The sequence below is a fragment of the Rissa tridactyla genome, chromosome 1, assembly GCF_028500815.1.
Source record: "Rissa tridactyla isolate bRisTri1 chromosome 1, bRisTri1.patW.cur.20221130, whole genome shotgun sequence".
Classification (NCBI taxonomy): domain Eukaryota; kingdom Metazoa; phylum Chordata; class Aves; order Charadriiformes; family Laridae; genus Rissa; species Rissa tridactyla.
The window spans coordinates 152,394,546-152,422,095 of NC_071466.1; the positions used below are offsets into that span (position 1 = coordinate 152,394,546).

At 38.2% G+C, this 27,550-nt stretch overlaps 1 protein-coding gene across 9 annotated transcripts in view; it reads right to left on the minus strand.

Annotated features, from left to right (window-relative positions):
• The window catches only part of WNK1 (WNK lysine deficient protein kinase 1), a 107,265-nt gene that overhangs the window by 61,484 nt on the left and 18,231 nt on the right, over positions 1 to 27,550 (minus strand). For all 9 annotated transcript variants that reach the window (XM_054184975.1, XM_054185052.1, XM_054185024.1 and 6 more), the window contains exons 2-4: positions 10,253 to 10,425; positions 5,334 to 5,554; positions 3,158 to 3,315 (exon numbers count right to left, since the gene is read on the minus strand). In XM_054184975.1, the coding sequence (XP_054040950.1) occupies positions 3,158 to 3,315; positions 5,334 to 5,554; positions 10,253 to 10,425 (552 nt within the window). The remainder of the gene's footprint in view (positions 1 to 3,157; positions 3,316 to 5,333; positions 5,555 to 10,252; positions 10,426 to 27,550) is intronic.

Genomic DNA, 27,550 nt, shown 5'->3' on the forward strand with positions numbered 1-27,550 from the left:
GCAATCCTTATCACAAAAGGTATAAGGTCAAAACGCAATGTGGCTGAAGGTCATCTTAGAAAAAGAGACCAAGGCACAGACAAAGCGGGAGAAAAGAATGTAAGCTGGTAGTACCAAGTCCAGACCTGAGAGGACACTCTTGGCATTAAGACACCTTTTACAGGCTTCTGTCCTAAGCAATAGCAAGGATTTAAGCTAATGGAGCAACTCCACTTTTCACTAAGCCTAATAGTTACACAAAGGAGGCAAGAAACATCAATTCATTTAAACACATATCACCTGCACTGAGTGGCTGCACTTTTTGATCTTACTGCCTTTGGGGTTTCAGTGGTTTTTAAGCTTCCACATAGCATGACTGTCAGCAGCAGACCATTATTACTGCCTTTCCCTCTGGTCTCTGTGTATGCATCTAGATAAAATAATCCCTTCATTTAAGGCACCGCAGGACTACAGCTACCACCTCAAAATATTACTAAACATGCCTAAGAAAGTAGCAAACCAAGGTGTTGAAATGGAAGTGTTAAATATCTTCCACAAATCACATTCACCTGTGCTGGTAAGTACCACTGGAGTCACCTGCACAAGACATTTTCTGACTCCACTCTGTTATTGATGGTTTGCACACAGTCCTTTTCAATATCGAATTTCCAACTGGTTCATCCGTCTATCACAACTGCAGACATTGTCTAAACTTCTAAAGTCTCCTTTGAAATGAAAGAAAAATCTTATTTCTTTAACAGGGAGCAAAGCAAAGGACAAGAGCAGAAAACTATACGGTTCTTTTTCGCATTGGTTCACAGAGCTTTCAGACTGGTAAAAAGAATACAAAGAGTATTTTATTTCCCTTTCATAACATGGTTCTGTTTTCCACATTATAGAAGAAACACTGAATTCTCCATTATCAATTAAGACAGGTTCATGCTTTAATTCCAGATAATGTTGTCTTTCCTTCACCGAAAGCCTTCCTTGAAAGTTACTGAAGTTTTGTTTGTGGGGGGGGTTTTGTTGTGTTTTTTTTTTTTTAAAAAAAAACCTGCTTTGTGACTACAATGAAATTAACAAACCCAAATATACCAGAGCACACAGCCTTTCATTCTCTGCCTAGAAGCAGACAGATGTATATTTCATTTTATTTACTTCCCTGTCTTTTACTCCTTCTGAAAGAAAACAAGATTTCCTTGATTTCATATCAAAGTACATTTTAGAGCTCTCAAGCAGTAGAAGAAACAGCAGTAATGTTCAACAATTAAATTCAGCCTGTGAACCATCAGCAGTAGAGTAGAAGGTGGTGTTGGACAGACCAAAAAATTACCAGCATTTCTCATCCACTTAAAAGTTTAACAGTAAAAAAAAAAATATGGGGAGAAAGAAACATCAAGCACAATAAACAAATGGTAAGTTGAACCCTGGTAAGTCTCTAGATAAGTTTGTCCACTACAAGCCCCTACAAGGCTTTCCAATTGCTAAGTACTTCACAGACCAGGAAAAAAAAAACAGCTCTTTAAGACCTGGGGCCTCCCAAGCCTCAAAAAAGGCTGTTTCTCAAAAGCCAACTCTCACCAGAGCCTAGTTCCTAGCACTTTAAGTAATGGTCAGGGCAGTTACATCAGTTGTCTGTTCTGCAAAAAAGTGCTTATCCAAATTATTCTGCTTTGGCTCTGGCCAAAACACATACATAAGCCGAGCAAAAGGTACCACTAAGACTGTTTTGGTAAAATACTCAGTTTTCTTTCACTGATCCAAATAGCTTGCAAATCAGATTATGCTGTAAGCAGAGTAAAGGCTAGACTTTACCCTTGTTTTCCCTCTCTATTTACAAAATTACAGATAAATCCACCAATGTGCAAAAAAAAAATACTCTGCATGTGTATATATAAACTTACTCTAACATCTGTTCAAAAAACCAAAACAGTCGTTTATCCCTTGTGTCTTCCTCTTTTTCTGTGCCTCTCCAATATTCCCCTTTAAACAACGGATAGTCTTTTATTTCACCAAGCCTTCCTTCAGAATTCATTACTTCAGACATGAAGACCCTCCCTTCCACATCTGTAAGTCAGTAATTATGTCTGCCTTTTGCAGTGTGAGGCATCAGGAATAAGTTAGTATTTTATTTTTACAAAGCTAAGCAAGTCATTTATTAAATCTCCAACTTCTCCAAGATAAAACACACAAAAAGATTAACATGAATTCATTTGTCTATGGATCGGAGAAAGAGGTAAGTTTGCTTCCTCCCTCTGCATACCCACACAGGTATTCTAAGAAATCCAATGCAATTTTTTTTTTACTTCCCCAAGTGGCCACCTCACTATTCTTTCTGAATGCTTAGATCAGAAGTTCAAACGTGTGCAGTTTGTTTTACTGCCCTGGTATAGTCTTCACGACACTCTTTTAGATATCACAAAGTAAATCTAGCCACAGCCACCCTGAACATTTCCAGCACTACAGTTCTGCTTTCACATTCAAGGTCTGTAGGTTCCACCTAGTCTAATCAGATGGGCAAACTCAAATCTCTTGCTTGCCTTCTCAGCTTTATTTGGTTTCACTGGCGATGCTTCCATGACCACTACACTTACCAGCACTTCTCAGGGTGGAATACCTTCCTGCCATTTACCAAGTATTTCTACTCCATAATTGTAAGTGAACCTGACACACAGTAGCTAAAGGCCATTTGGAATTCAGTAAACTATTAACTTAAATTTACTCTAGGTAACAGTTTATGATTTGCCTTGGCAGGCAGCTAAGCTAAAGTGCTCAGATTTTGCGATCCAGCTTTATTTCAGAGAACAAAGTTACCATCTAATTTTCAAGACTGAAAGACTTTCACCGTCCCCCCAGTAGCTTAGAAAATAATCTGTTACTATTCTAATGTGTTTTGTTGTTTGGTTTTGGTGTGGTTATTTTTTTAAAACCCTATGCAATACCTTCTTATATATTGAAGGAAGAGCATGAACACATGCGAAGTTTTATTTCCATTCACATATTTTACAGCCTTCTGACTGATCGTTTGGTAAGCTGAATCATCATATACCTTTCCACCCATCCCCAAAAAACCTCGTCAGCTTTTTTCCACACACACTTCACAGTTTAATGCTACCCAGCTGTATGCCTTTGCTGCTAGTAGTAGTAGCTGTAGAATCAGTAGTGGGGAGGGACTTACACTGGTCACTCGACGGTAGATCTGCGCAGCATTTTGGCACTCCGAATAAGGATACTCAGACGTGGCCATCTCTAGCATACACATCCCAAACGCATATACATCAACGGATTCATCATATTTCTCCTCATACATCTCAGGGGCCATGAACTCTGGGGTACCTTAAATTAAAAGAACGATTCAGACTCTAAATGTCTCAAAGCGAGCAGAGGCTGCTGGCGTTACTCACCGCAGGAGGAAGCGGATGGGCAGACCTATGAGAGAAGAGAAAGTGGAGGCAAAAAAGAGGGAGGAAACCCTTAGTCACTGTTGCATCAACATACTTTGTGAGTCTTCCATTGCAAGGCCTTTATGAAATAAGAATGGCATGAAAGGACTGATGCAATTCCTGGTTTATGCATGTTAGTTAATATAAGTATCAAAACAGACTGGATCAGGCTGTAGTCAAATGGAGACATGGGGATAAAAGGGGAAAACCGTAGACTAGCCACAGGCTGCAAACCAAATACTAAGGAGAGTTAAGACACTTACCTTTTTCCCCTGTAAAAAAGGAGGCACATTAAACCTTGTTTCAAAAATTACCCAACTGCCCTCTGCTGCAAAAGTAGTAGTATTGGTAAGAGCCCACAGCTAGTCTCTGACCTGGTGCTCTCCATCTACTTTTTGAAGTAGAATGGTTGGGGAAAGGCCTTGCAATGAAAAACTCTGTTATAAATAAAAATCTTCATGAAAAAAGGATAAAAAGTAATTTTCTGCAAAGGCCACTCACCAGAGCCCTTTTCTTCATATACTTACCTTCTCACCTGCAGTATATTTATAGGCCTACTGCAGATACAGGCATTAGTGAGGGACATCCTACAGTCAAAAATACTCAGAAATACAGAGAGATTGAGTTACAGGCATAGAGCGTGAGATTCAACAAGTCCCATTAAAGTAGTGTGCAGAAAATTATTGCCCAGTGAAGAATCACAGCATCCCCTCTGTAAGCAAAGGGACTGCACTGTATGATCAGATTTACTTTAAGCCAGAGATACAAGTTTGCTTTTTGTAAATTTAAGCACAGAATTATTTCCTGCAGACACCAGATTCAAGACAGTTTACAGACCATTCTGTAGCCACATTGCTTGTTTTCACCACACTAAACCAAAATGCGGATGTAATTGCAGTCACTTATCCAAAGGCTAACCATTAACAGACGGCTAGATACAAGGCCGTAATTTTCCAATAATAAGTTTGAGGATAAGATGCACAGGCTTAAGAAAATATATTTTTTGACACTGTATATTTTTCTTTCCTATTAATACTTTGACTTGGTTAAGAAGCAGGAAATATTTCAGCGACAGCTTGCAAGACAGTTTACAGGTATAAACCATTGATCCCATCTAGGAATCTAGTATAGGACTGTTGAGTAATACTGCATTTTAGCAAGCTCTAAATAGTGAGAGCAACTTCATTCTCTGCAGCCCTTTCACCCAACTATAAAAACAAAGCTGATAAAACCAATTCTTTAAAGAAGTCACAAAAAGGACTATACTAGTTCCATCAAACCAATTTCTGAATAAGCTTATTAGTGGATACATAAGAACATAAGCATCCCCAATGCATCCTCCTAACTTACATAAAAATCCACATTCTATAGACTCCCCGAGTAAGGCATTATACCACAGTCTGACTGGGATATAACATATATACAGAGAGACTTTCTTTGATATACCTTAGTTTCTGTTTACTCTAAGTGTAAGAGATTTAATATTAACCCCTGGTGACAAAAAAAATATTGATTGGCTGTATAAATTATGCTAGACTAAATATCAAAGTGCTATTTGATCACCAAAATTCATTTGTACATTTATTGAAGCATCATATTAAAGCTGAGATTTATATGTAGTCAAGAGTGGTTTTATCAACAATGTTGCACTAAACTGTTGGGCAGGGCAATGAATCTATATTCCAAAATACGTGACGTTAATATACAAATTTCAAAAGCAAAACAAAAATTTCAACACATAATCTCATCAGGAAGACAGAATGACCTCATCAGCCAAGAAACAAAGCCTGCACATTTCCAGGCTTTGACCATGTACCTTTGAAACCATGTTTTAAAAGAAAGCTTGTAGTAAGACTCAAGTTTCCAAATAGGTAGACTGGCTCACCAGCCTCCAAACCAGGAGAGGCTTACCTATCACACTTTTGGCAAAAGAAGCTCGTTTCAGGGTTGCCAGACCAAGGTCTCCAATCTTGACTGATCCAGTGGGGCCAGTAATAAAGATGTTGTCACATTTTAAGTCTCTATGAATGATGGGAGGAGTGCGCGTGTGTAGAAATTGTAAGCCTTTCAGTATCTGACGGCACCAGCTTCGCAGTACTTTAATTTTCATCACTTTAAATCTTTTCAAATACCTAATGAAAAAAGTAACAGAAGGTTAAACAGGTTCTGCTAACCAGTAGTAGATTATGCTGCATCATTTGGTGTTCTGAAATAAGAAAGCAGTAATTAAAGAGAAGCAAAAATTTCAACTTCACCTTTTATTTTAGGATCTACTTGGGCATTTCAAGACTTCAGAGGAACTGAAAATTATTTCCCCTCCTAAAACTTAAGCTGCCCTCTTCAGAATTTCTACCCCTTTCTTCTAACCAGGGGACTCTAGTGCTCAAAGGCAAGTGTGAAATGTTTGATCTATAGCTAATAATTCATTTGCATAAAAGACCCTGTGGTAATTAGGCAGTTGGCTTGCTAAATTTCCAGGCACTGCTTCCCTGACAAGGAGTTAAAAACTTATGCACTGCGACAATCCTTTATCTATTAAAGAGGTTTTTTTCCTCCTTACCTTTTAACCTAAAACTGCCTAAATACTTATAACCTTTTCATTGATAAAATGTAACTGGGTGGGAAGGTGGGGCACTAGAGACAAAACACTAGTAACAACCAAGTACCTACAGAGTTCTTGCAAACTATGCAAGAGCTCTGAAGTTGTTACACCTTACTTATCAATATTAGTCCAAGCACTCTGGTCAAGGATTCCAGCTTACATTTTAAGCCTGCTTCAAATTCACCTGCCAAGTTGTCACACAAACTAGAAATTCTTAGAGATCACTTCCCTCGTACCGGATGGGGTTTGATGACCAGAGTCTAACTGGTACTACTCACTACTTCAAATGTATGGACAGATAGGAACAGGGCAGGGAAATCTTTAAAAGGCTCTGCCAAATAACTGACATGGGAGAGCTCACACGTACAGTCAGTATCCCTTTGCAGGCAGAATGTGACACAACCTTAATTGTTCTAACATTGACACTTTTTAAAGTCCCATGTCAGAAGAGTCAAATTTCATACCAAAAGTATTTTCCTATGCTTATGATCTATGACTACGATCTTATTTTACTCCTTCATTTCAACAGATTAGAGATTCCACAAGGTGAATAACCTATGACAGTATTCAAGTGGTTTCCAGCAGTGTATTCTCATCATCCCTCTTTGGGTAAAGTGATTTGAAGTGAACAGTTACTATTTTCTTCCCTTTGAAAAAGTATGGGCTGAAATACACTGAGAGAAAGGAACTAGCATGCTGTGTAGAGCAAGGACTTTTTTCCTATTCCGCTGTTACTCAAAATCTCAGATAAATACCAGTTTCACACTACTGCAAGACTGGTAGTAAATTCTGTGATCAGCATGGAGTCTAGCAACTACAATCTTAAAATAAAACCAAGTCATGTTCAATTATTCTGTGGTAATATTCAGTCTCTTCTGCATATCCACTTAATCACGAGAAGTCTTGATGAAATCACCTGAATCAATGCCAACATAAAAATGCAGTATATTAATCCCTTTTACTTTAGTTTCTCCAGTTCAAAATAAGATCTGGAAAATCAAGTTGCTAGCAATAATCCTGCTGTGAAAACAGATCTGTAAAAGCAATTGGGACCCAGTTCCAGAAGGAAATCAAGTCTCAAAACAGAATGTAAAGACAGGCAGGGAAAAAGCCAAGCCAAGGAAGGAGACAAACTGAAGGAGGTTCTGGATCACATCGGCTACCACTTGAATTCTTGCTATTGACACAACCCTCATTCATCTCTCTTGAGCCTGTTCCAAAGATCACATGGTAGGGGCACTTCAGTTCAGCATCTGGAATCCCTAATTACATTCTTGGTTTCAAATATGCTAGTGTACTGCCAGCTTCTCACTGTTAAAGGACCTGGGCCCAACCATCACCCAGCAGTGTTGCTGTCATTTTTCCATAACACTGTCATGAACTAAGTCACATGTCACTTAAGGTAGAAACCACTTTAAAATGGAAGCATATATAAATACATTAAAATACACAGACAAACCTACCCACCAGTATGTTTTCAGTTTTCCTAGTATCACAGGATAACTCAGTCTGGAAGAAACCTCAGGAGGTTTCTAGTCTAAGTTTCTGCTCAAGGTAGGGTCAGCCATGAAGCCAGGCAGTTACTCTGGGCTGTATCCAGCCAGATTTCTAGGATCTCCAAGGATGGAGCCTGCACAACATCTTGGGTCAACCTGTTCCACTGCCTGGCTCTCACTATTGACATAGCTTTTCCTTGTATCAGTCTGAACCTCTTTTGTTTCAAGTTTATGCCTGTTGTCTCTAATCGTCCCACCATGTACCACTGCAAAGAGCCTGACCAACTCCCTCATATGCCCTGGAAGCCTCCCCCAAAGGATCCTCTTCTTCAGGATAACCAAGTCCAGCTCCCTCAGCCTCTCCTCACAGAGCAGGTACTCCAGCACCTGACCGTTCTGGTGGTCCTCCACCAAGCCTTGTTCCTGTTGTTTGGGGGTTTTTTTGCAGGAAGGCCCCTGACCTTGAGCGTCTCAGCTGAAGGAGCTACAGGAAACCCTACTAAATTAGCAGAGATATTTCTGAAGGTATGTGTCCTACTAGATAGCTGACATTCATTTAAAGTGGATCACGAACACACACTAGAGCATCTTTAGACAAAACTAGTGGCTGAGACCTAGGTCAGATTAAAAATTGCTGTCTTCATTAATAGTATAATCAAGACTTAAAATAGACAACTACATTTTTTTCCCCAATATTTTAATTCCATTATAGCATACAATATCAGAAAGCAGTTTAATTCTTTACAACAGTTGAGTTGTAAAACTTTTCCATTGGTATGCAAGAGTTCAGGGACTTTTCTTCATGCAAAATTAGAAATTCACCCAGACAGCATTTGAAAATGAGTCCACAATATTTTAACATTATTTATGTGTATATATCTCTAAATGTATACAAATACACAAAAAAGTGAGGAAAATTTAATTTATCACCACACTTTTCTTCTGTTCACTTTGTTCACATAACGTGACAACATCTATGTCCCAAGTCTCAAAACGAGGAATTAAATGCAGGTAATGTAAACATACTGAAAAAAAAGATATGTAAGTAATATACAGTCAGCCAAATATCATAAACAAACACAAGCATGCAGTGTAACTCTAGGAATATGACACAGGTACATGAAATACTTAATGATATTATATTTGGCACATTAGAAGTTTCCCATATAGTTTACCTGTCAAGTCTAGTGGACAGAAATAAGCTAAATCACAATTATAACATAAACTATACAATAGTAGAGAAAAACCCCACTCAGAAGACTACAGTTTAAAAGATCTTCAATGAAGAAGAGTCTATTATTTCTTTCTGACTAAAATAAAAAGACCTTCATACTCCACAGTAGAAAACAATCCTATAGCCAGCAAATCTGAGTTATTTCTTCCTACCAGCTCCCTACTTTATAACTGTCTATTATTACTTTATCATCTTGCTTATGCCACCACATAACAAGCCAATCCAAATATTAAAATCTGTGAGGGGGGAAAAAGGAGTAAAAAGGAGAAAAAAGCTAAATCCAACGCTACATATTCTAGCATAAAATTAGGTAACTTTAAAGGCATCTGTATAGAGCTGTAAAACATTTACTTTATTACTGCTCTGAAAAAAGCACATGAAGCAACAGATCTATTATTTTATCTGAAATACCTTGAACAGCCTCAGAAAAGTCTTCCCTGAACATACAGCTGTAAACAAAGTTGCATGCCCTCCAGTACTATTTCAAGAGACAAACGCTTCCCTGTAATTGCAGTACAGACTCCCGAAGAGCCACTTTTTTCCTTTTTTAAGTATGTCCATTTGTGGCTATCAATAAGCATCGTAAAAACACAAGATGTTCAACAGGCTATTTTAACCAAACAGATTGCAAATTGTTTCCAGCTCCTACAGCCTGCTTACACATTTAGGATTTGAATGCCTCTCCAAGACTTAAATAGGCACTGAATTAAGGCAACGACCCACAATCCCTGCATTTCAAATGCTGGCAGTTTTACTTCCAGTAGATTAATGGTGACTAGATGCTCACAAACAAGCTCCCAGCTCTGCAAGTTTCTGCAGCGCAAGGCAAAGGCGTGATTTCAGCAGAACTCCTCGTAGACTCTACAAACCACTAGAGGGCCCTCGCGGCAGCTTGATTTGCTGGTGTGTGCTTTTAACTCTGGCTTAAACATAGACCTGTTTTCATTCAGCTACTCCACAGGCTGAAATTGCAGGCACCCGCATACTTTTTTGTTAGGTACTGCTTCATGAAGTTTCAGCTAAACAAACAGGTGGTGGGTTTGTTTGGTTGGGTTGGTTTTTTTTCCTTTTTCCATATTTTTTGTACTGTACTAACACCTAAAACCTCACAAAAAGAGGTGAATTAATTCCTGCTCTGAATTTTACAAACACACTTGTGCTAAATGGAAAGCAGCTGGAGAGGAAAATGAAAAATTGTGAGAAGTTAAAATAGAGCATTGTCTTCCCAAGCTCTCAAAATCTGAAAGTTTTCTGCATGTGCTTACTAGGACATTACAAGAAAGATTATGACAAGCTTGCTAACTTAAAGGATGTTCTACCATACCCTGCACCACTAATAAGATGATTCCTTAAACAAGAGTTTCCCTATTTCCCTACAGAAGTTTAGCCCTCAGCAAAAGGGCTCTGTTCTAATCTATTCTGAAATATGATATATTTCTAGTGCTCTGATTTTGTGATAATGATTCTTATATGCTTTGACTTGCCTTAATTTACTTACGTTTTCAGTGTTCCAGATGTCATGAGTTCCGTCACAAGAACAATACACTTTTTTCCTTTGACTGTAGACTCCCAGGAATCATAGAACCTGACAATATTGGGATGCTGAAGCCCTTTCAGCATCCCAGCTTCCTCTTTAAATCTTTGTCGCTCTGACTTGGACAGCTTCCGATCCTAATGAAAAGGAAAAGGTATGTTAGAAAGCATTGCTTTATTTCTTACTCAGAGAAGCACCAACTTGAAAAACAGTTGGGTACAGTCAGTGAACAAGTAAGAATCAGCAGCCTTAAATGACATTTTGTTTGCAATTACCCTTAAATATGCTATTTAAACAACATTCTACTACAGTCTTTTTATCATATATTTTTCCTTACAATCTGATTGCTCTCAGAGGTAAGAATTGCAAGTCTGTAGATTATCTCCTCTTCCTGTTTCCTCCTCCCCTATTCTAATAAATTTAGTCTTTGCCTGACTTGAGGTGGAAGGCAGACATAACATTCTCAAATAAAGAAGTGCTCAAGACTAGACAAAATTGGATCACTTAAAGCATCTCTCTCAGGTTGTACATAACAATAATCTTGAGTTATTCCTATGTGTATAACATCCAGACCACAAGTAACAGATTGGATTAACCATACAGGGGATAGAGCATCAAACCTCTCTAACATATAGTATGTACTTATAACTTTAGAAGAACAAGTGAATGAGTTGGATTTTCTTTGATTAAAAGCGTGACCTCATGATTGAGCAAGCTTCCTGTAATCTAGCATCAAGGAAAACAAAAAAAATAACTTACAATAGCAACAGAAAGCAATCTTTTGGCCAGAGACAGATCACGAAAAAGCATTCCTGGACAATATTGTTGTATTATCTACAAACAACTGGCTATCAGATATCATCAAGACTCTGAGCAGCTATTACCAGAATAAGTTGCACATCTCAAGAGAAAACAGTCTCCTTGTGTCATTCAGCATTGTGAGTTTACCAATACATTACCAATACAATGGTGACACCAGTCAGACTGATCAACTGACATAAATTGGATCCATATGCAGTTTGTAATTAAAAAAAATCCACCACATTTCAGGATATACTTAAAGCCCAGAATGTTAGCATCATTGATTCTAACAGTTATTTAGGAATAACCAATGACCTCTCTGTCAAATCTGAGTAATAATTTTAAGTCACTTCATTCCATATTTCCTTTTCAATTAAAAGGAGGTAGTAAAAACCTGCAGGGTTTTCCTATACTGCTCACAACCTCCTCTTGTCTTCCAGGCAGCAATTCCTCTTCCTGTGTTTACAGGTAATATGTTGTCTCAATACCATTCAGCCATGCTAATATCTAAAACATTCTATATTCACTCAGATCATTAACTTTTTCTAAGAGGTTCACAGACTATCTGTGGGCATGGACAAACTTCATTTCCAGATGAAGCTCCGATTTTCAGAAGTATAAAAGTCTTCCAGGAAAGTCTGAAAACAAGTTTAAAATTACCTCAAGGATTAATATCTTATCAGTGTCTAAGAACATCAATCACACACATACATTCACAGTTGTTAGAAAGATGCTAAATTCTTAAGCTTTGCAAATTTAGTCTGTAGACATCAACAGAGTTCAATCCTGCAACTATTTCACACTGCAGAAATTAGCACTATTACCTCTTCTCACTCTTTCATAAGCATACTTGCACAAACAAATTTCAATATAACATGTTTGCAGAAACACTCTGCAAATATTCAAGTATTCAGGTCTGCTTAGGTGTTGGGTTTGGTTTTGTTGGGTTTCTGTTTGTTTTGATATGGAAGTAATACTTCCATTTGAGCTATCTTAGCCATCTAATAGCTTTCCTTTCATTACAGTAAACGGGGCAGCACAAGTTCTGTTCAGAACCAGTTAATCTTGACTGCTACAAACAGCTATGATACAAAAAAAGCAGTGAGCTGCAATAGATACAGTCAACAGACCATACACACATGCTTCTAAGAAAATCCAATGCTTCAAGCAATACAAAAATCACATTCTTACAGTAAAATGAAGCAGAGTCTTCTCAGCCTCTGCACTTGATCCATATAACACATGCTGTAAAACTAGCGTATAGCTGTAAACCAAATTATTATATATGGCAATTACAAAACCAAGGCTGCAACAATTACTTTTATATCACTTCTAAGTTTAGCTATGTAATATGAACAATTGCATTCGTTTCTGTCCAAAAGCTAGGTTTTTAGATGTATGTTTGTATTAAATTTCCTTTATTTTTTGCATTCTAACAAGTTATCTACCACAAACACTACTAGCCAGTTTTAGACTACATTTGACATTAAATTCTCATCTTAATCTATATAAACCTAATCTCCCTTAAGGGTCTTACTCAGTTTTCCCTACCATGCTGTACTACTATCTCCGAATAGAAACTAGCAAGTGCTAATCACTCTTATCAATGAGAAGACTCTTAACGGGCAAGCATATTTTGACGCATTTCTCCTTCTGGTCACATCAATGGTAGCATGGTGTTCCTGCAAACACCCATGACATTTGAAAGAGACACTTAACAATTCAGTGGTAGCATTAAAACAACCACCAAGACAGTGACAATATACTAAGTAATTCAACACTTCTTTGAAAGTCACAGTGCCCTAATGCCTGGGACAAGTTTGGGCACAAACATCGGCCAACACGTTTCACCCAGGAAAGACAGCTATGTTTTTGCAACCAAGGAAACATTGCACCCTTCAGGAACATACTGCAGCAGCAAAAGTGAACATTAAACAGAGCTGTAAAAAAAAAGACAGAGAGGCCACTTGTTTCATAAGGCTAGTGATGCATACTACCTTTCACCACCCTCAATTTCCTTGGATACACAACCCATACATAACACCTATTTATATTTCTTTCCTTAAAGGAACACTAATGCTAGGTAACAGAAAAGGGTGAATATACTTAAAAAACAACCCTAGCATTCAGGAAAATATTAGATCTCATGTACAATTATACCAACAAAATTAATCTGTATGTACAATGACTGGGTACACTTGTACAAACTACATTCTAATGTAACCTGCAGATAGCCTACAGGCTAACTTGCAATTTAAAAGTGACAAATAAACTTTCAAAACTTGAGTATTCCATATACCAGAACCTTAAAACCTATTAGACTGTAAGATTCGCAGACTGCATAGAGATGGACTAGAAAAAAGCTCATCCCAAATACTACATTTTGATATCCTTTGAGCTGTTAGTATGGGCAAATATGACAGCTTTATGCTCTTTCTTGTACAAAGATGCAATTTAAGCAGCTGCAGCTACTGAAATATTCAGATAAGCACGAAAACAGAGCACCATATGTAATTTGGAAGACTGAGAAATGGTGCTACCAGCCACATTAGGTACGAATATTTGAGGAAAGGCAGGGGAATGAAAATATCTTGCCAGCACATGAAATCCACACACAAAGTTGCTGCACAGCAGAGCTGTAGCAGAGAAAAAGAAGCCATCATCACTTAATAAGAACTTAAAAGAGCATTTTTCAAGAGTTTGAGAAGAGGAAAGTTTTCACAATCCTCAGTTATGAGTGTATACTCTAAGAGACTCAAAAGCCCAGATAGATCTTTCCAACAAGGCAGCTACCTGGGGCAATACTTGGATCCCACTGTGGCCTTTGAGCAGGAGTCTGGAGGAACGCAAGACCCTCAGCTCTATCTCCACCTCTCAAGAGGTAGGAAAAGTTTTGCCGTGTATGATTCAAAATAAGCACTCCATTTAATCAAATGATCTCGAGGGTGAATCAAATAAGCATATGTATCTCCCGCCACCTTTTTCCTGTAACTCACAGTCTAAATAGGTATACAGATGGATCATTTCAGCGTGGATTTGCCATTTTCATCTAGAAGCAAAAATAAAGGTTTCACAACTTAACATTCCGGTATAACCAAACTTACACGTCACAAAACAAATCTAATGTTTTCTTTGATTTTTATTTTTAAATCAAATAGCCAGAAACTAAACAACATAGAAAGACACATAAGATGCTTTTCCATAAGCCTAGAAAACTTGAACAATTTTATAAGGAAAAACCACCACTTTAAGAACAGTTAATAATATATAGCTTGATATCCTATCCTTCAGAGACCAATTTGTTTCAGAATTCCTACTAGTAAAATTTTTTTAAGTGGACACCCTCCCTCCTCTCTGTCTCTTTTTTTACCATAATGAAGCAATCTTAAGCAGACAAGACAAAGTCCTAAGTCTAGAAGTTAGCAAATAACATTCTTGTATCTCAGTTAGCACATGCTGAGCAGATATAGCCCAAATACTTAAAAATATACAAAGCTGTCAAACTGTAGCAGAGCCTGCTTCCTAAAATGGATTTAACTATCCCATAAAATGGCCAGCATTGTTCTTCCTGAACCGATAGCCTCCCTGGAGGACTTAAGCGTCATATCCCAATCACTGGGCTGCCCTTCGAACAAACTGAAACAGATGCATCAAGCCCACTCCGTTCATTTCATTCATGCCTTTCCACCTACATTAAATTGTTTTGACAAGCCAGGACAAACAGCAAGGCTTCCCAGCACGTGACCCATGGTTCTGCAGTGCCAGGGGCCTGAACGGAGACAGGCAGCGAGTGAAACAATTGTTCAGCTCTGAACAATTCAATAAGCTTTTCTTGGCTGTTTCCATTTATCCATGTACTTCCCCTCTGATTTCTTTTGGTCAGGAAAAAAAAGTTATCAGAGGTGTTTACATTCTTCAATGTAAAACAGGGATCTTGGTCATTCATGATAAACCAGGTGTAGGCTTACTCTTTCACTAATGTACTTAATTTACAGGAGCATGAATTACACGCAGAGCTGTTACTAGTCTCTTTCTATCCCTGTACTTAAATGCCTTATATAAGTGCAAAAAAAAAAACCCCAAAAACAAAGCAACCCAACAACCCAAAACCAGAATAACCCACCACCACCCAAGATTAGCTATTGTACCAAGCCACAAAAAGCAAAACTTATAAGCAAAAAAAGCCTATATTCTTTTGGTGATTTTTTTCAGCCAAGGCTTAATATCTATTCAGCATCCTTAATGAGGAAAGAAAATAAATTTCTGGAACCTAAGTTATTCTTAAATTTCAACTAGATTGCTCATGTACCTGTTCAATCTACTGAGTAATTTCAAATACTCTTCCTTTCTAACTTTCCACAGTCCTTCTGAGTTCTGTCCTGTTAACGTTGTGACAAGAAATCACACGTCTGCAAAGCACATCACACTACTGCAAGCAGTTGCAGAGCCTGGCTCAGACACCAGAAGCAGCAGGAGAGCCGCCTTAGCAAGGAACCATACTCTGCTCAGGCCTTTTGAGTCTGCTTTTCATTCAGCCGGAGCTCAACTAAGCGTCTCTCCTCCGCTGTCCGTTTTTACTAACTGGCACCAAACGGCCTGAGCTAAATTCTAGGACAATTGAGCTGGCATTAAATGGACACAGTTATGCAGAAAAGACACACTGCACTTCACTCTCAAACATATGCTACAGGATACCAAGCAAGTGGATAAGAGAAATACTCTGCATAGAAGGAACTAGATCTGCTAATTCATGCTATACATTCTCAAAGGTGATTTCCTGTTTCTTAATCTCAAGTACAATTAACACAGCCAAAGCGCCACGGAACCTTTATGCACCACAGAACAAACCTGACCCAGAAATCTTCCCATGGTCTGTCTTCTGCAAATAGGTAGACTCACAGGTGATAGAGGTCAACTTTAAACTGCCAGGGTTTGTTTTTTTTTTTTTTTAAAAAAAAAAAAGCTCAGTGTGTGACCTGCTACACAATTTAGCTGTTCCCTCTTCCACAATACTAGGAAGATAATGAATAAAGAGAAAACAGAGAAAGACTGGACACTTTACCTACTACAGACAGCTTTCTGCATATCCTACCGCTAGCTCCAGAAATTCTATGTAGCTATATTTCAGGGACAGTTAGCAGGTTGTTGTTTTGTTGGGGTTTTTTAAACCACACCAGAGCAACACTATGCAGCTTTTATCCAAATAATTGCACTAGAAAGCACACTTGAAAAATTAGTAGCAATGAACTGTCTCCAAGTGGTGCGATCTGAAAATGTACAGCCATGACAGACTTCGAAGTTCTGTTGAATTATAGTCAGTCCGAATTATCACTAAGGTAAAGTATCTATATCCATGCTGATGTTACACCAAGCAGCATTTTACAAAGCTTTCTAAATGTCTGAAAACTTGAGGGGAAAGACACTGCTGCTCCCAGCCTATTATTCAGAGGAAGAAGCAGTATACAGAAGAGACAAGTGTTCTTCTGTGTGCATTTCTGCAGCATATGAGAAAGGCTTTGCAAGCCTTTTAGGCAAGGTTAATGAGGGGTCATCAGAGGAGAAGCTAGCAAGACAGCGCTCTGATATTCAGCACTGTTAATGGAACTGAAGCTCTGTGGACTGCAGTGTTCTCATCCTGAAAAAATCTAGCAGCTAAGAGGAAAAATGAGCACAGTGACCATTGAGCTAGATTAACAAAATATCAACAAAGAATCCACTGAGCTTAAAAATCATCCAGCTTTACACAGTTGGTATCTAGAAATGGAAGTCTAAGTGCACAAGAACTGCATCTACTTTTCTGTGTCAACACACGAACCACTTTAGACTTTTCAGTGTGAAAGACTAAGTAGAAAAAGGAAGGGAGGGGGAAGAGACTGTTCAAAATGCATCCCTGTACAGCAGCAGACATTAAGTGATGAAGGATCACCACAGATCCTTCCGCCAGTATACCTTTCTATAAACCACACAAAACTGAACACAAAAAAACTGATTAAATGGAGCTGAACAGCTGCTGTTCCAAAAGTATGCATGCAAAGGTTTTTTCATTTAACAGTAGTGTTTCTCAAACCCTCAGAGCATTCAAGCACCCTGCTTGAGAGCTTAATTACATAACATAACATTTGTATAGCTACATAAAGCTTTGGCTAACCACGGAGCTAGGAATCTGGTCTGCACACCTAATGGAAGACATTCAGTCTTCAGATAGCTCCTGCTTCAGGCACACTTCTTGCTACAGGTTTCCTACCTTCCAATAGTCCAACCTTTCACAGGCAAGTCTCTACAGTCTCTACATAAGATTGTAAGGCTTGATTCCGAAATTTGCACTTGATAATAATCTGGGAGCTCTTAACACACTGGGGAAGATCATCAGCTGCCAAGATTGCCAGCTACTCAATAAGAAGAGTTTAGAAAAGCAATACATTAAAACTCTGGCTACTGAGGACAGTGAGTGCCAGATCAGGATACCCTGAAGTAGTACCTGAGAAGTCACTAGGTCAAGAGTTGCCAGAACATAGCTGTCAATGCTTCCAGGCTGCACTACACACATGTATGGAGTAATCTATTCAAACAGACTGCCTTATTACGCACTGTTTGTTCTTTAGATAAAGCAAGTATTATTTCTCCCCCCAAAAATACGTACACTAGCCAAAAAATAAGCTAAAAAGAGAAAGACCAAACCAAAGAACTACTTGCAGTGGCAAGAACAAAAGATGAGTTAGGCTTCCATGCCATAAAGCTGCAATGTCCAAAATCCTGTTTAGCTTTCAGAAGCCTAGGTATCTTCTAACCTTGAAACCCCTTAACTATCCCTCCCAGGTCAGATATCCCCAGAAACAGCTCTGCAAAAACTTCTAGGAAGTTTTCAGGAAGATAGGGTTTTGCTTGCTTGCTACTTCAGTTTTACTTCCTTATCCCCACTTCAGGAATTCAGAAATGAAGATCAATCTCTGCAGCTGCACAAAGTCACATGGTTTGGGAGAAGGAAAGAATACCCTCTTCTTGTCATTAGGCTGCAGAGTCCCAAAACAATGACTTGCAATAGAAGAAACGGAAGTAGTCATATCAATACAGAAGAAATAGTAAGCGCATCTGAGTATTTCTGGATGCTGGTAACCAGTACTTCTCAGTCCCATCCCTCCTCATCTTAGTTTGAAGATGCAAGACATAGTTCCTGAGGATGTGTAGCAGAATGAAACACAATGCCAAGTTAACGCTTACTTAGCGAAAGCACAATTTCACATTGCTGCTCAGCAAGCCTCCACAAGATGAATCAATTTTATATAAGCTACAGATAGTCTTTGTGGAGTAGAATATACATATCTAACACAATGGAAAAGAGTAGGCTTAAAACAATTATCTATTATATCTTTTAAAGTTCCTGAGGAAGAGTAAGTATTTTTTTGGTAAGCTTCCTTTTACACAAGGTATTCAAAATGCTTTAAGTTTCAGGAAAGTACACAAGTAGTCAACTCTAGTGAAAGGCTGGGGGATTACTCACATAGTCATACAGTTTCCTGGTGAAAAGCATCTACATGTACATTCTCTCCTGTATTTTCATTTCTGGCATTTCAATGCACAACAATCTCCTGAACAGCACAGCACAGAATTCATTAGAAGATGCTGTTAGTTTGTTAAAAACACACCAAAAATTAAAACTGCTTCTTGTCTTTTCTCTTACCAGTGAAAGAAGTAAGCAATACAGCAAAAGTATGCAAGTTTACTGCTGCTGCTTGAAGGTTAGAATTAAAGAAACAAATTACACATATCTTGACAAGATGATGCTTAGGTAAACTGATGGTGGGACAAAGAAGAGCGAAATGAAAGTCTCAATGAAAGGGAACAAAAAAAACCCCACCACCTTCATCAGTCAGGATTTAGTGTGAAGAAGTCAATTGTACATATCCTGAAAGAGTCAATACTTGAGTAAGCTTCAGAAAATAAGAAGTACAACAACTTCGTCTTAAGTTTGAAAGAGGACTATCTGCAACTAAAGCCTATGTATCTGACTGAAAGATACTAGCACCATTCCCCATTTTATCCTGCAGTTTTTTGTCAGTTTTGATGGAGCTATGATTCATCACCACAGGGGAGAGAACATCACCAATTACATTCCTCTGATGTGGTCACTTCCCACTTTTACATATGCAGTAGCACCTGTGCCAGCAGTAGTAGTAGCAGTATCTAAGACACCTGGTGGCAGCAATGTCATAGACTTAACCTATGCTTGAAGAAATATCCTCAGTGAGAGTCTCCTTGAAAGAGAGAAGGCATCAGAACTGAAGTTTGTGCTTGCTTGCACCAAGTTCTAGCATCATTAAACACAACTGACCTGTAACCACTCACAATTATATATTCTTTCAGAGTCTTCATCTAGAAAAAAGAAAGTTGGCTAAATCCTCAAGTTTCCAGGATCCTATAATTCACAAGAACATTCAGAACAAGTCTACTGCTAACACTGTTGTTGCTGTACAAGAAGCAGGCAGTAAGGAATAACTAGAACACGCAAAACCAAAGATGCTCTTAAAAATCGAACTTAGGAACACTGCAACAGAGTGAGCTCACTAACTTGGTGAGATACAAAGCCATTCCGCTTCACTTCCTCACATTGAGCAAATGGCAGAAGTGGGATCAGAAGTGTAAGGAGTATGCAAATACAACATGCATCATGAACACCGCAGCATAGAAAACACTTTTGTTTCTCTACAGGATAACAGCAGATCAGAATGTTTCCTCTTCATGTGAGGTCACAAGAAATCTTAAAGTACAACTCCCGATAACAAAGTTTATATTTTGTTACAGTAGCACTGTAGGAATTTTTATTTTCAGCAATGCCAAAGATTGGCACTCCAATCTGCTACACTCCAGTATTGTCTGCAATACTAGATGGAAGGCTCACGCCCAGTGCTCACCAGACAGATGCAAGCACACTGCTTAGAGACTGTGGCAGCCAGCTATACCTCAAGTCCCTCTTGAAAAGATACTGACAGAGAAGACAACCTGTACAACTCCAAAAGGGCTAGTCTGGCTGGCTGGCTTCCAAAGAATTCAGACAGTGTAACTTTTAGGTTTCCACTTAAAATTTAAGAAGCATGAATATGACGTACCTGGCAGTAAAGCACTTCACTTTTCCCAGGAAAATCAAACATCAGCAAAATTGTGCCACCTGTGAATCTTTATTGGATTACTAGCTTGTTTTCCAGAGCTGTGTTGTCTGTGAATATACACATTACTATAAGTCTATACTACTCCTCTCTGCACTCTCTCACAAAGCAAGTAGGCGAAATCGAAGAACTGAACCAAATTCCACTTCTGTAGAAAACAATGACTAAGACCAATCAGTACATTGACTAACCCCACAATTTCCTTTGGGAAGCTTGGACTCTTCAGAATACAGACATATAAACTGCATAGCAGCTTCAGAGTAAATGAAGAACTATACTCATACTTTATCAAATCAATTATGTATTTTACATTGCTCTCTGCCCAACCAGTAAGAGAAAAATTTTAAGCAGTAGATATGAAACCATGGCTTAGACACAACCTCTTCTGGAATATCTCACATCTCAGGAATCTGGTCTAAGAATGGCAAGCAATTGTTTAAAGCTTCAGTCCTTTCTGTTCTAGGGTTGTTCTAGGCAGCATTTGTGTTTCCTTACACAGAAGTTTGGAAAAAAGGATGGCTAAAAGTTTTATTCAATTTATTCATCCTGAGAGGCTGAACAAAGGGACAGTAGTCAAAATTCTCAGCTATACAAAAATAATCAGTATTGTAACAGAGAGGTCATCTATTTATTTTCACTCTAAAATTGCTATTTGATATACAGAAGATAAATGGGTATGCTTGCTGTCTGATACCAGTTCATAATAAGCTTATGTTTATTACATATGGCTTATTACAGAATTGAAGTGTTAGCTGAACTCAATTCTTGATGAGCTATTAACCAGCTGGACCATCTTGTCACTTGGTTCAGATACCTCATTAAAAGTTTTGAGGCTCATGTCAATTCTCATTTTGCACTGAATTGATTGCTGTCTCTGTGAGAGGGAAGGTACATCCAGTCATCTCAGTTTAATTTTACTATGAAAATCCAATTCTCCATTCAGGGGGTTGACAATACTGCAGGAAAAAAGCTTCCTCCACAATCCATTCTAGTTACCTTACAGATTCATTAACTCATTGTATCAAAAGAGAAACTGTAGCTCTTTTTGTTTCACATATTTCTGTATGACCTTAACAATCCTTTTATGAGTAGGTACATGTCTAGAACATTAGGGTGAACCCTTAACTGATTCTGATAAAGGCAAACCAATTTAGAGAATCAAAAACGTACTACAATTCTTCATCCTATACACTCCACAAAGCTATTGGCAAAGAGGAAGAGTTAGCTATATCCACTTTTCAGTATGCTGAAAAATTGCATCAATGTGCTGGTTGGAAACCATACAGAAGCATCAAGATGACTCCAAAGATTTACTAATAACAATCAAAGCAGGAAGTACCCAAAAACTAGTAATGTTCCTGTGGCTCTGACTTGTTCCCTTGCAAAAAAATCCCAGCATAAAGCCTAGGGGCAATAAATTTGTCTATGCAAGTATTTAAGCAGCAGTCCCTGCAAGGCTGCCCCCTGCGCTCCCCGAGTTGTAAAATGAACTTACATCAGCCTACAGTACACATTAGCTTGAACTTTACATACAACATCAGTACATATATTCCATATACAGCCTAATTACACTAGAGGAGTTACTCTTCCCAGCTTTGCTTCTTTTTCTGCAAACACATCCAAAAAGAGTACTTCATTTAAGCTACAAAATTGTGGATTACTATCAGTTATGGAAGGATGATATACGAAGTGTAGGCCAAGTACTGGCAGCCAACAAAAATCCTTACATAATCGCTGGAGAACTCCAGGCCAGACATCTCCCATTCAGAGATAGATCTCTCATTCACTGATCCTTCAGGGATTCATCATAAACCCCTCCAATAACCACCAGGTGTTCTGCATGCTCTTACAAGACAGACAAAAAAAAAGTCAAGAGGATCTCATGTAGGGAAAGACTGAAGAGTTCCAGAAACAGTGAGTTTTATGGGGTAACCAGAATTTGCATTCTAGATAAGGTCTCAGGAATACCTTGCGTAAACATTAGTATTAGTACTAGCATTTCATAAACATGAAAGTCCTAAACCACACTTTTCTATTTTTTTCAGCGTCACCACATCACTGATGTGGTCTTCCTGTGATCTACCAGAATGCCCATCTCCATCTCAGGCTTCTCATGAAGTGAAGCAGTAATAATTTTTCCATGCTTACCTGACAAATTGACTTATGAAATCAAGTTCTGGCATCACTTGCATGTTTATTACAGACTTTTACAATGATACCATATATATTAGAGACACCTATGTTTACAACTGACAGTATCATCTTCCTTGGCAAACACCATACAAAATGTATGCCGAAAAAGCTACTCACAACATCAGAAATATTGCAGACAGTATCAAATGTGCCACTAATATGTATATTTAAAAATATGCACATTATCTTTCACAGAGCAAGTAAAGTGAGCAAAGTTGAACCAAGTGAAAGAAGACACTCAAATGTTTAGCAGTAGGCAAATAGCAGGAAGAACATGCCTAAGAATATGGGCATGATGAAGCATATTCTGCATCCAGAAGCACAGTTTACTTTACAGTTCAACTCTGAATATTTTTATGACTTAAAATATAAGAGAAAACAGTTTAATTGAAATGCAGCTGAAGGGACCAGCCAGCTCCTATTATCTAAAGCAACCTAAGCTACAATACATAAAAAACAGCAAGTGTTTTGCAGCACCATAAATCAAGGTAATAATACACAGGCCTCAGACATAAAACTACCTTTATAGAAGTTGGAAAAAAAAAAAAAACAAAACAAAAAAACAAACAAGAAAAACCATACAACCCTAAGTGTTGAACTGACCTGCAAGAAAAGACTTGGACAAGTAAAATCTGATGTAAAACAGCTGAGATTAAAGATTATCAGAGTAACCTCCAAGGTGATTCAAAGCAGATAGCTACAGAAGAGTGCAAGAGGAAGTTTAGGATGAATATTCAGGAATTTTTTTTCTTGGAATTTGGGGACTATAGATGGTAGTATTGCCATTGGCATGGCTGTTCCATGTTAAACTAAGGCTTTTTCTGAACAATAGTACTACCAATATCCTGCACTGTCAGAAGATGAAACATGACCTAGAAGACCTCAGATACTCACCACAACCTATCTATGAATCAGCTATTCAGACTTTTACAGCTTATCCAAAAAGTCTGTGCTTTAGTCACATACTGTCTGTCCTTGGTCTGGTGCCACTTTATTTCGACTGTTTGAACAAGAACACTTGAAGGAATTTCTTAAGACAAACTATAATGCCTGAGGATGTCATGGTCCAAAGGGCATACCTTAAATGGGTCGTCACAACCTATAAACAGGCTTCCTTGTTTTCAGTTTACCTCCTACTTTGTCAGACTGAAGAACTCTACCTCTAGAACTCTACCTCTTTGAACCTCTGCAGTTCAAAGTTAATTTTAACTTGTGAACTAAAGAGCTTCATCCAAAAAGAAAAAAAAGTTTAAAATATTCTAATACTCTTTCCCTACAAAGAAATATCTGATGTTCTGTGCATCATATACCAAAATTAATAATTAATCGCATTTAACATTGAAAAAGTTTCCTTAGCCAAAAAGTTACCTGAAAACATTTTTAGCACCATGGCTCTGTCAAACACATTCTTATGTGTTCAGCAAGCCTGCATGCACAAGAAACCACGGAAGTTGGAATTTAAATGAAAGTGGTTCATCAGGAAAGCTGCACAAGTGTTCTGGTACTGCATCCCTTGCTTCAGTAGCAATAACTACATTTCTGTGGCGATAAGAGTGGGTAAGTTGAGACATTCCATATTTCTGTTTGAATTTCTTGCCCTACCACACAACCCCAAATAACATTCCAGTAAAATATTTTTAATTAAGCTAAAGACAGTATCATAAAGATACCAGACACTCATCAGACCTGGTTTTAGTCTCAAATCCACTTTAACATGTACCCAGACTTACTCTTTCTAGAAAGGTCAGACAAGAATTATCTTTCCCCAGTCTTGAGATAAGGCTACACAAGACCCCTTTTTTACAGGCAGAGACAGGATCCAGACAGATATTTGTCAAGAGATCTAACAGAGCAGCCATATTCATTTTCAGAATAAGAGCCTTCTGTCCAACTGCCAGGCAACAGGATGTGAGTAGAAGCAGGACAAAGTCCATATATAAGCAGCAGTCCGGAAGCATTTGAGAATAAATTCTTTTGCCCATCCTCTGTTGCCACTCTTACATTTTCTTCGATTAGCTCAGAAATAACCCAAATGCCAAGATAAACTTTCCAATCAAGATTCTAATGTTTGAATGCTTAGTATCTAGAGATATTGATGAGAACCTTACCAATTCCTTCTGAAGAATTTCAGGTAGCTTTGCATATTATTTTTTTTTCTCCTCTTTAAAATCCTACCACTAGAACGCAAAATAATTTTTCCACAGGGTGGCTATGATCCAAGTAGAGACCTCAGTACTTTCAATGGACAGCTGTGTGAAACAATCTCTTGGAAGTCAAATTCCAAGAGCTCTTTTTCTTAAAAGGAACAAAAGATTAAAGGTGGAAGTGTCATTAGATAGCTCTAAATACTCAAAACACGAGAAAATTCTTAAGACAGTTTTCTTGTTACCACCACAGGGGTTTGTGCTTAGAACCTCAAGTTTCTCAGATTGGGCTACAAAATCCAATTCTTACAAAAAAGGCTGAGAGGGAACATAAATACTTTATCTATTACTCATTTTCTATTAATTTACCAAAAATCAGGGCCATGTGTATTCACCTGCTGCTGCAACATCTCAGAAATATTGGAAATAGACTTCAGTACCCAACAATAATATTAGAGTACAGAGTAACAAGTTTTGAAATTCAAAATTTATCATTAACTGCAACAGCATCAATACTTAACAGCCTGTAAGCATGAAAGAGGAACAAGACCAACAGGCTGTCCAATAAGCAGGAGCTGGACAGGTGAATCATAGTCTCAGAGTTACAGTCCTTTCTTCAAAGCTTCTTCTTTACAGCTCAAAGGCTGAAAAATTTACAAACAGGCTTCTTCAAAATGAGTTGCAACATATCTGCCCCATCAAAAACTGACATTCCCCCTTGTGATTTGACTTCGCAAGTAATAAAATCCAGACTGCATGCAAACAAAGAACGGCAGTTCCCCCACTGCTTGCTCTTGCCCTGAGCACTTTGGCTACAGAGGCTGCTAACTTTTTGATGCTATTTTAATCTCTCCTATGCTTCCAACACATGTTGAATCTCACAGAAACTTTCTTGTAGTCTATTTCAAAGTATGCTTTCTCAGACAGACATGGTCCATATACTTAGTCAACTTCTGTTGAAGGTTCACATAACCAGTGGGTTTGGCTCTCCATCTGCAGAGCAAATTAATACTCAATACAAATCAAGCTGAGATAGCCTGAGCACTTTCAACATACTAAATTGCTGACTCAGTACAAACGACTCCATTTTAGAATTAGTCACACATATAAGGCTGTAAGGTTGAAACGGAAATCTGTGCCAATATGAACTTTTCTTATCTCAACCTGCTTCAGTATGCTTGCATCTAAATGAGGACTTCACAAGTGATCTGTGGGCAGTGATCAACTTTGTAAAAATAGGATTCTTTTCTCCAAAATTCATGTTCTTTCCAAATACAGGCAGTGGAATGGGAGGGTATCATAAGCAAGAACATCATGAAGTCTTAAGATTACAGAAAAAAATATATCTAGAAGTACCCAGAATTCTATAAAAATGAAGGAACAATTTCCAGGTAATCCAAGGGATAACTTCCTTTTCCTATTATAACCCCCTGCCAATGCTTCCTTCCAAAACACTTTCAAGTTTCCACTTCCCAGGAGGGGCAAACTACTTTAGACATAGCACAGACCCGGCTCTGAGCTAATTAAAAAGGAATTCCCATACAGTGTGCTAGATACTAAACACTAGAACAAAACTAAAAGCAGTCAAGTACTATTCTGATTATAGCTATGTTTAGACTGTTTAGATTTTTTGCACTTGTTGCATTTACATACATTTCTTTGGACTTTTACTTTTCTCCTCCCTCTGCACAATCATGGCTACTATCATTAAAAAAACAAAACAAACATTTCTCTAACTCTGCAGTCTGTATAGCAACAGTGCTTGCTGGTGTCCCTATTTCACTTAAACCCTGAACGTCAAGAGTCCAGCGCTTGATTGACTGTGCAATCACTGAGTCCAGTAAGCAGCTTCCTAACACTGCATGAGTGAACTGTATTCACACTGTCAAGATGAAAAGAAACCTGACTGACATTCATGTTAAGCACATGCGTCACCTGCACTGCACTAACTCAAGAGTATTACAGCAATATATACAACCAATTTCTCAGTTCTGGGCTCTCAAGACAGAGACTCATCATTTCACTACAGCCCAGGTTAAAACCTAAGGTTTCACGGCATTAGACAAAATTTATTTCAAGAGCATTTCAGTGACTTGTGAAGATAGAGCTCATCTGGAAAGATACATGTTGTCCCTTAGATTAGGGTCAGCAGCTCTGCTGAAGGAATCCAGCCCATCATGAACATGAAAGACAAATACGCCAATTCTCATACTTTCAGAAGCAAAACAGGTATCAGCTTGCACATTATGGCAACTAATTGGTGGTAATGCAAGGAAATTCAATTATATATAGCTTAATAATAATTTTAACCATCATCTTAGGAATTGTCACCAAGTATTCAAACATTAATTTGTTGTGTTGGGATTTTTGCCAGCAATGCCCAGTGATGCAAGCAAGGTTTCCCTTTGTGTCACTTCACTCAGAGAACTCCCCAAAACAACTTCTCTTTTGAAACTTCATCTCACTGCTACTATAATGCTTGGATTTTTAGTTACTCAGCATGAGAGTATCATCCTCTAAGGCTTTTAGAACAGAGCCACTGAAAAGAGCTAGCAGCAACTATTGCTCCATTTGCAGATCCTTTTCTGAATAAAAATCACAAAACTATTAGTGCTCTATAGGTTGCATTTTCTGAAGCACAACACTCAAAACATTACACGTGAGACTCAGTCCTTTGAACTACTGTTTAGTAACTCCAGAAGGTGTTTTCTATCTAAAGCTCTACGGCTGCAATATCCAAATTGGATCAGCAAGTAATCCAGTGGGTAAGTCCACTTCTTAGGAGAAGACAAGAAGAAACAGCAAGATAGGAGACTAGACAATACACATCATCTTGATCCTCAGGATCAAAGAAAACCACACTTAACATCCATAGCCTGTAAGGCACAATAACCTAATATTGTCCCACATGAGTAACAACTATGGAAAGTCACTGCAGTGCCTGCCCCATGTCTACTGGTAAG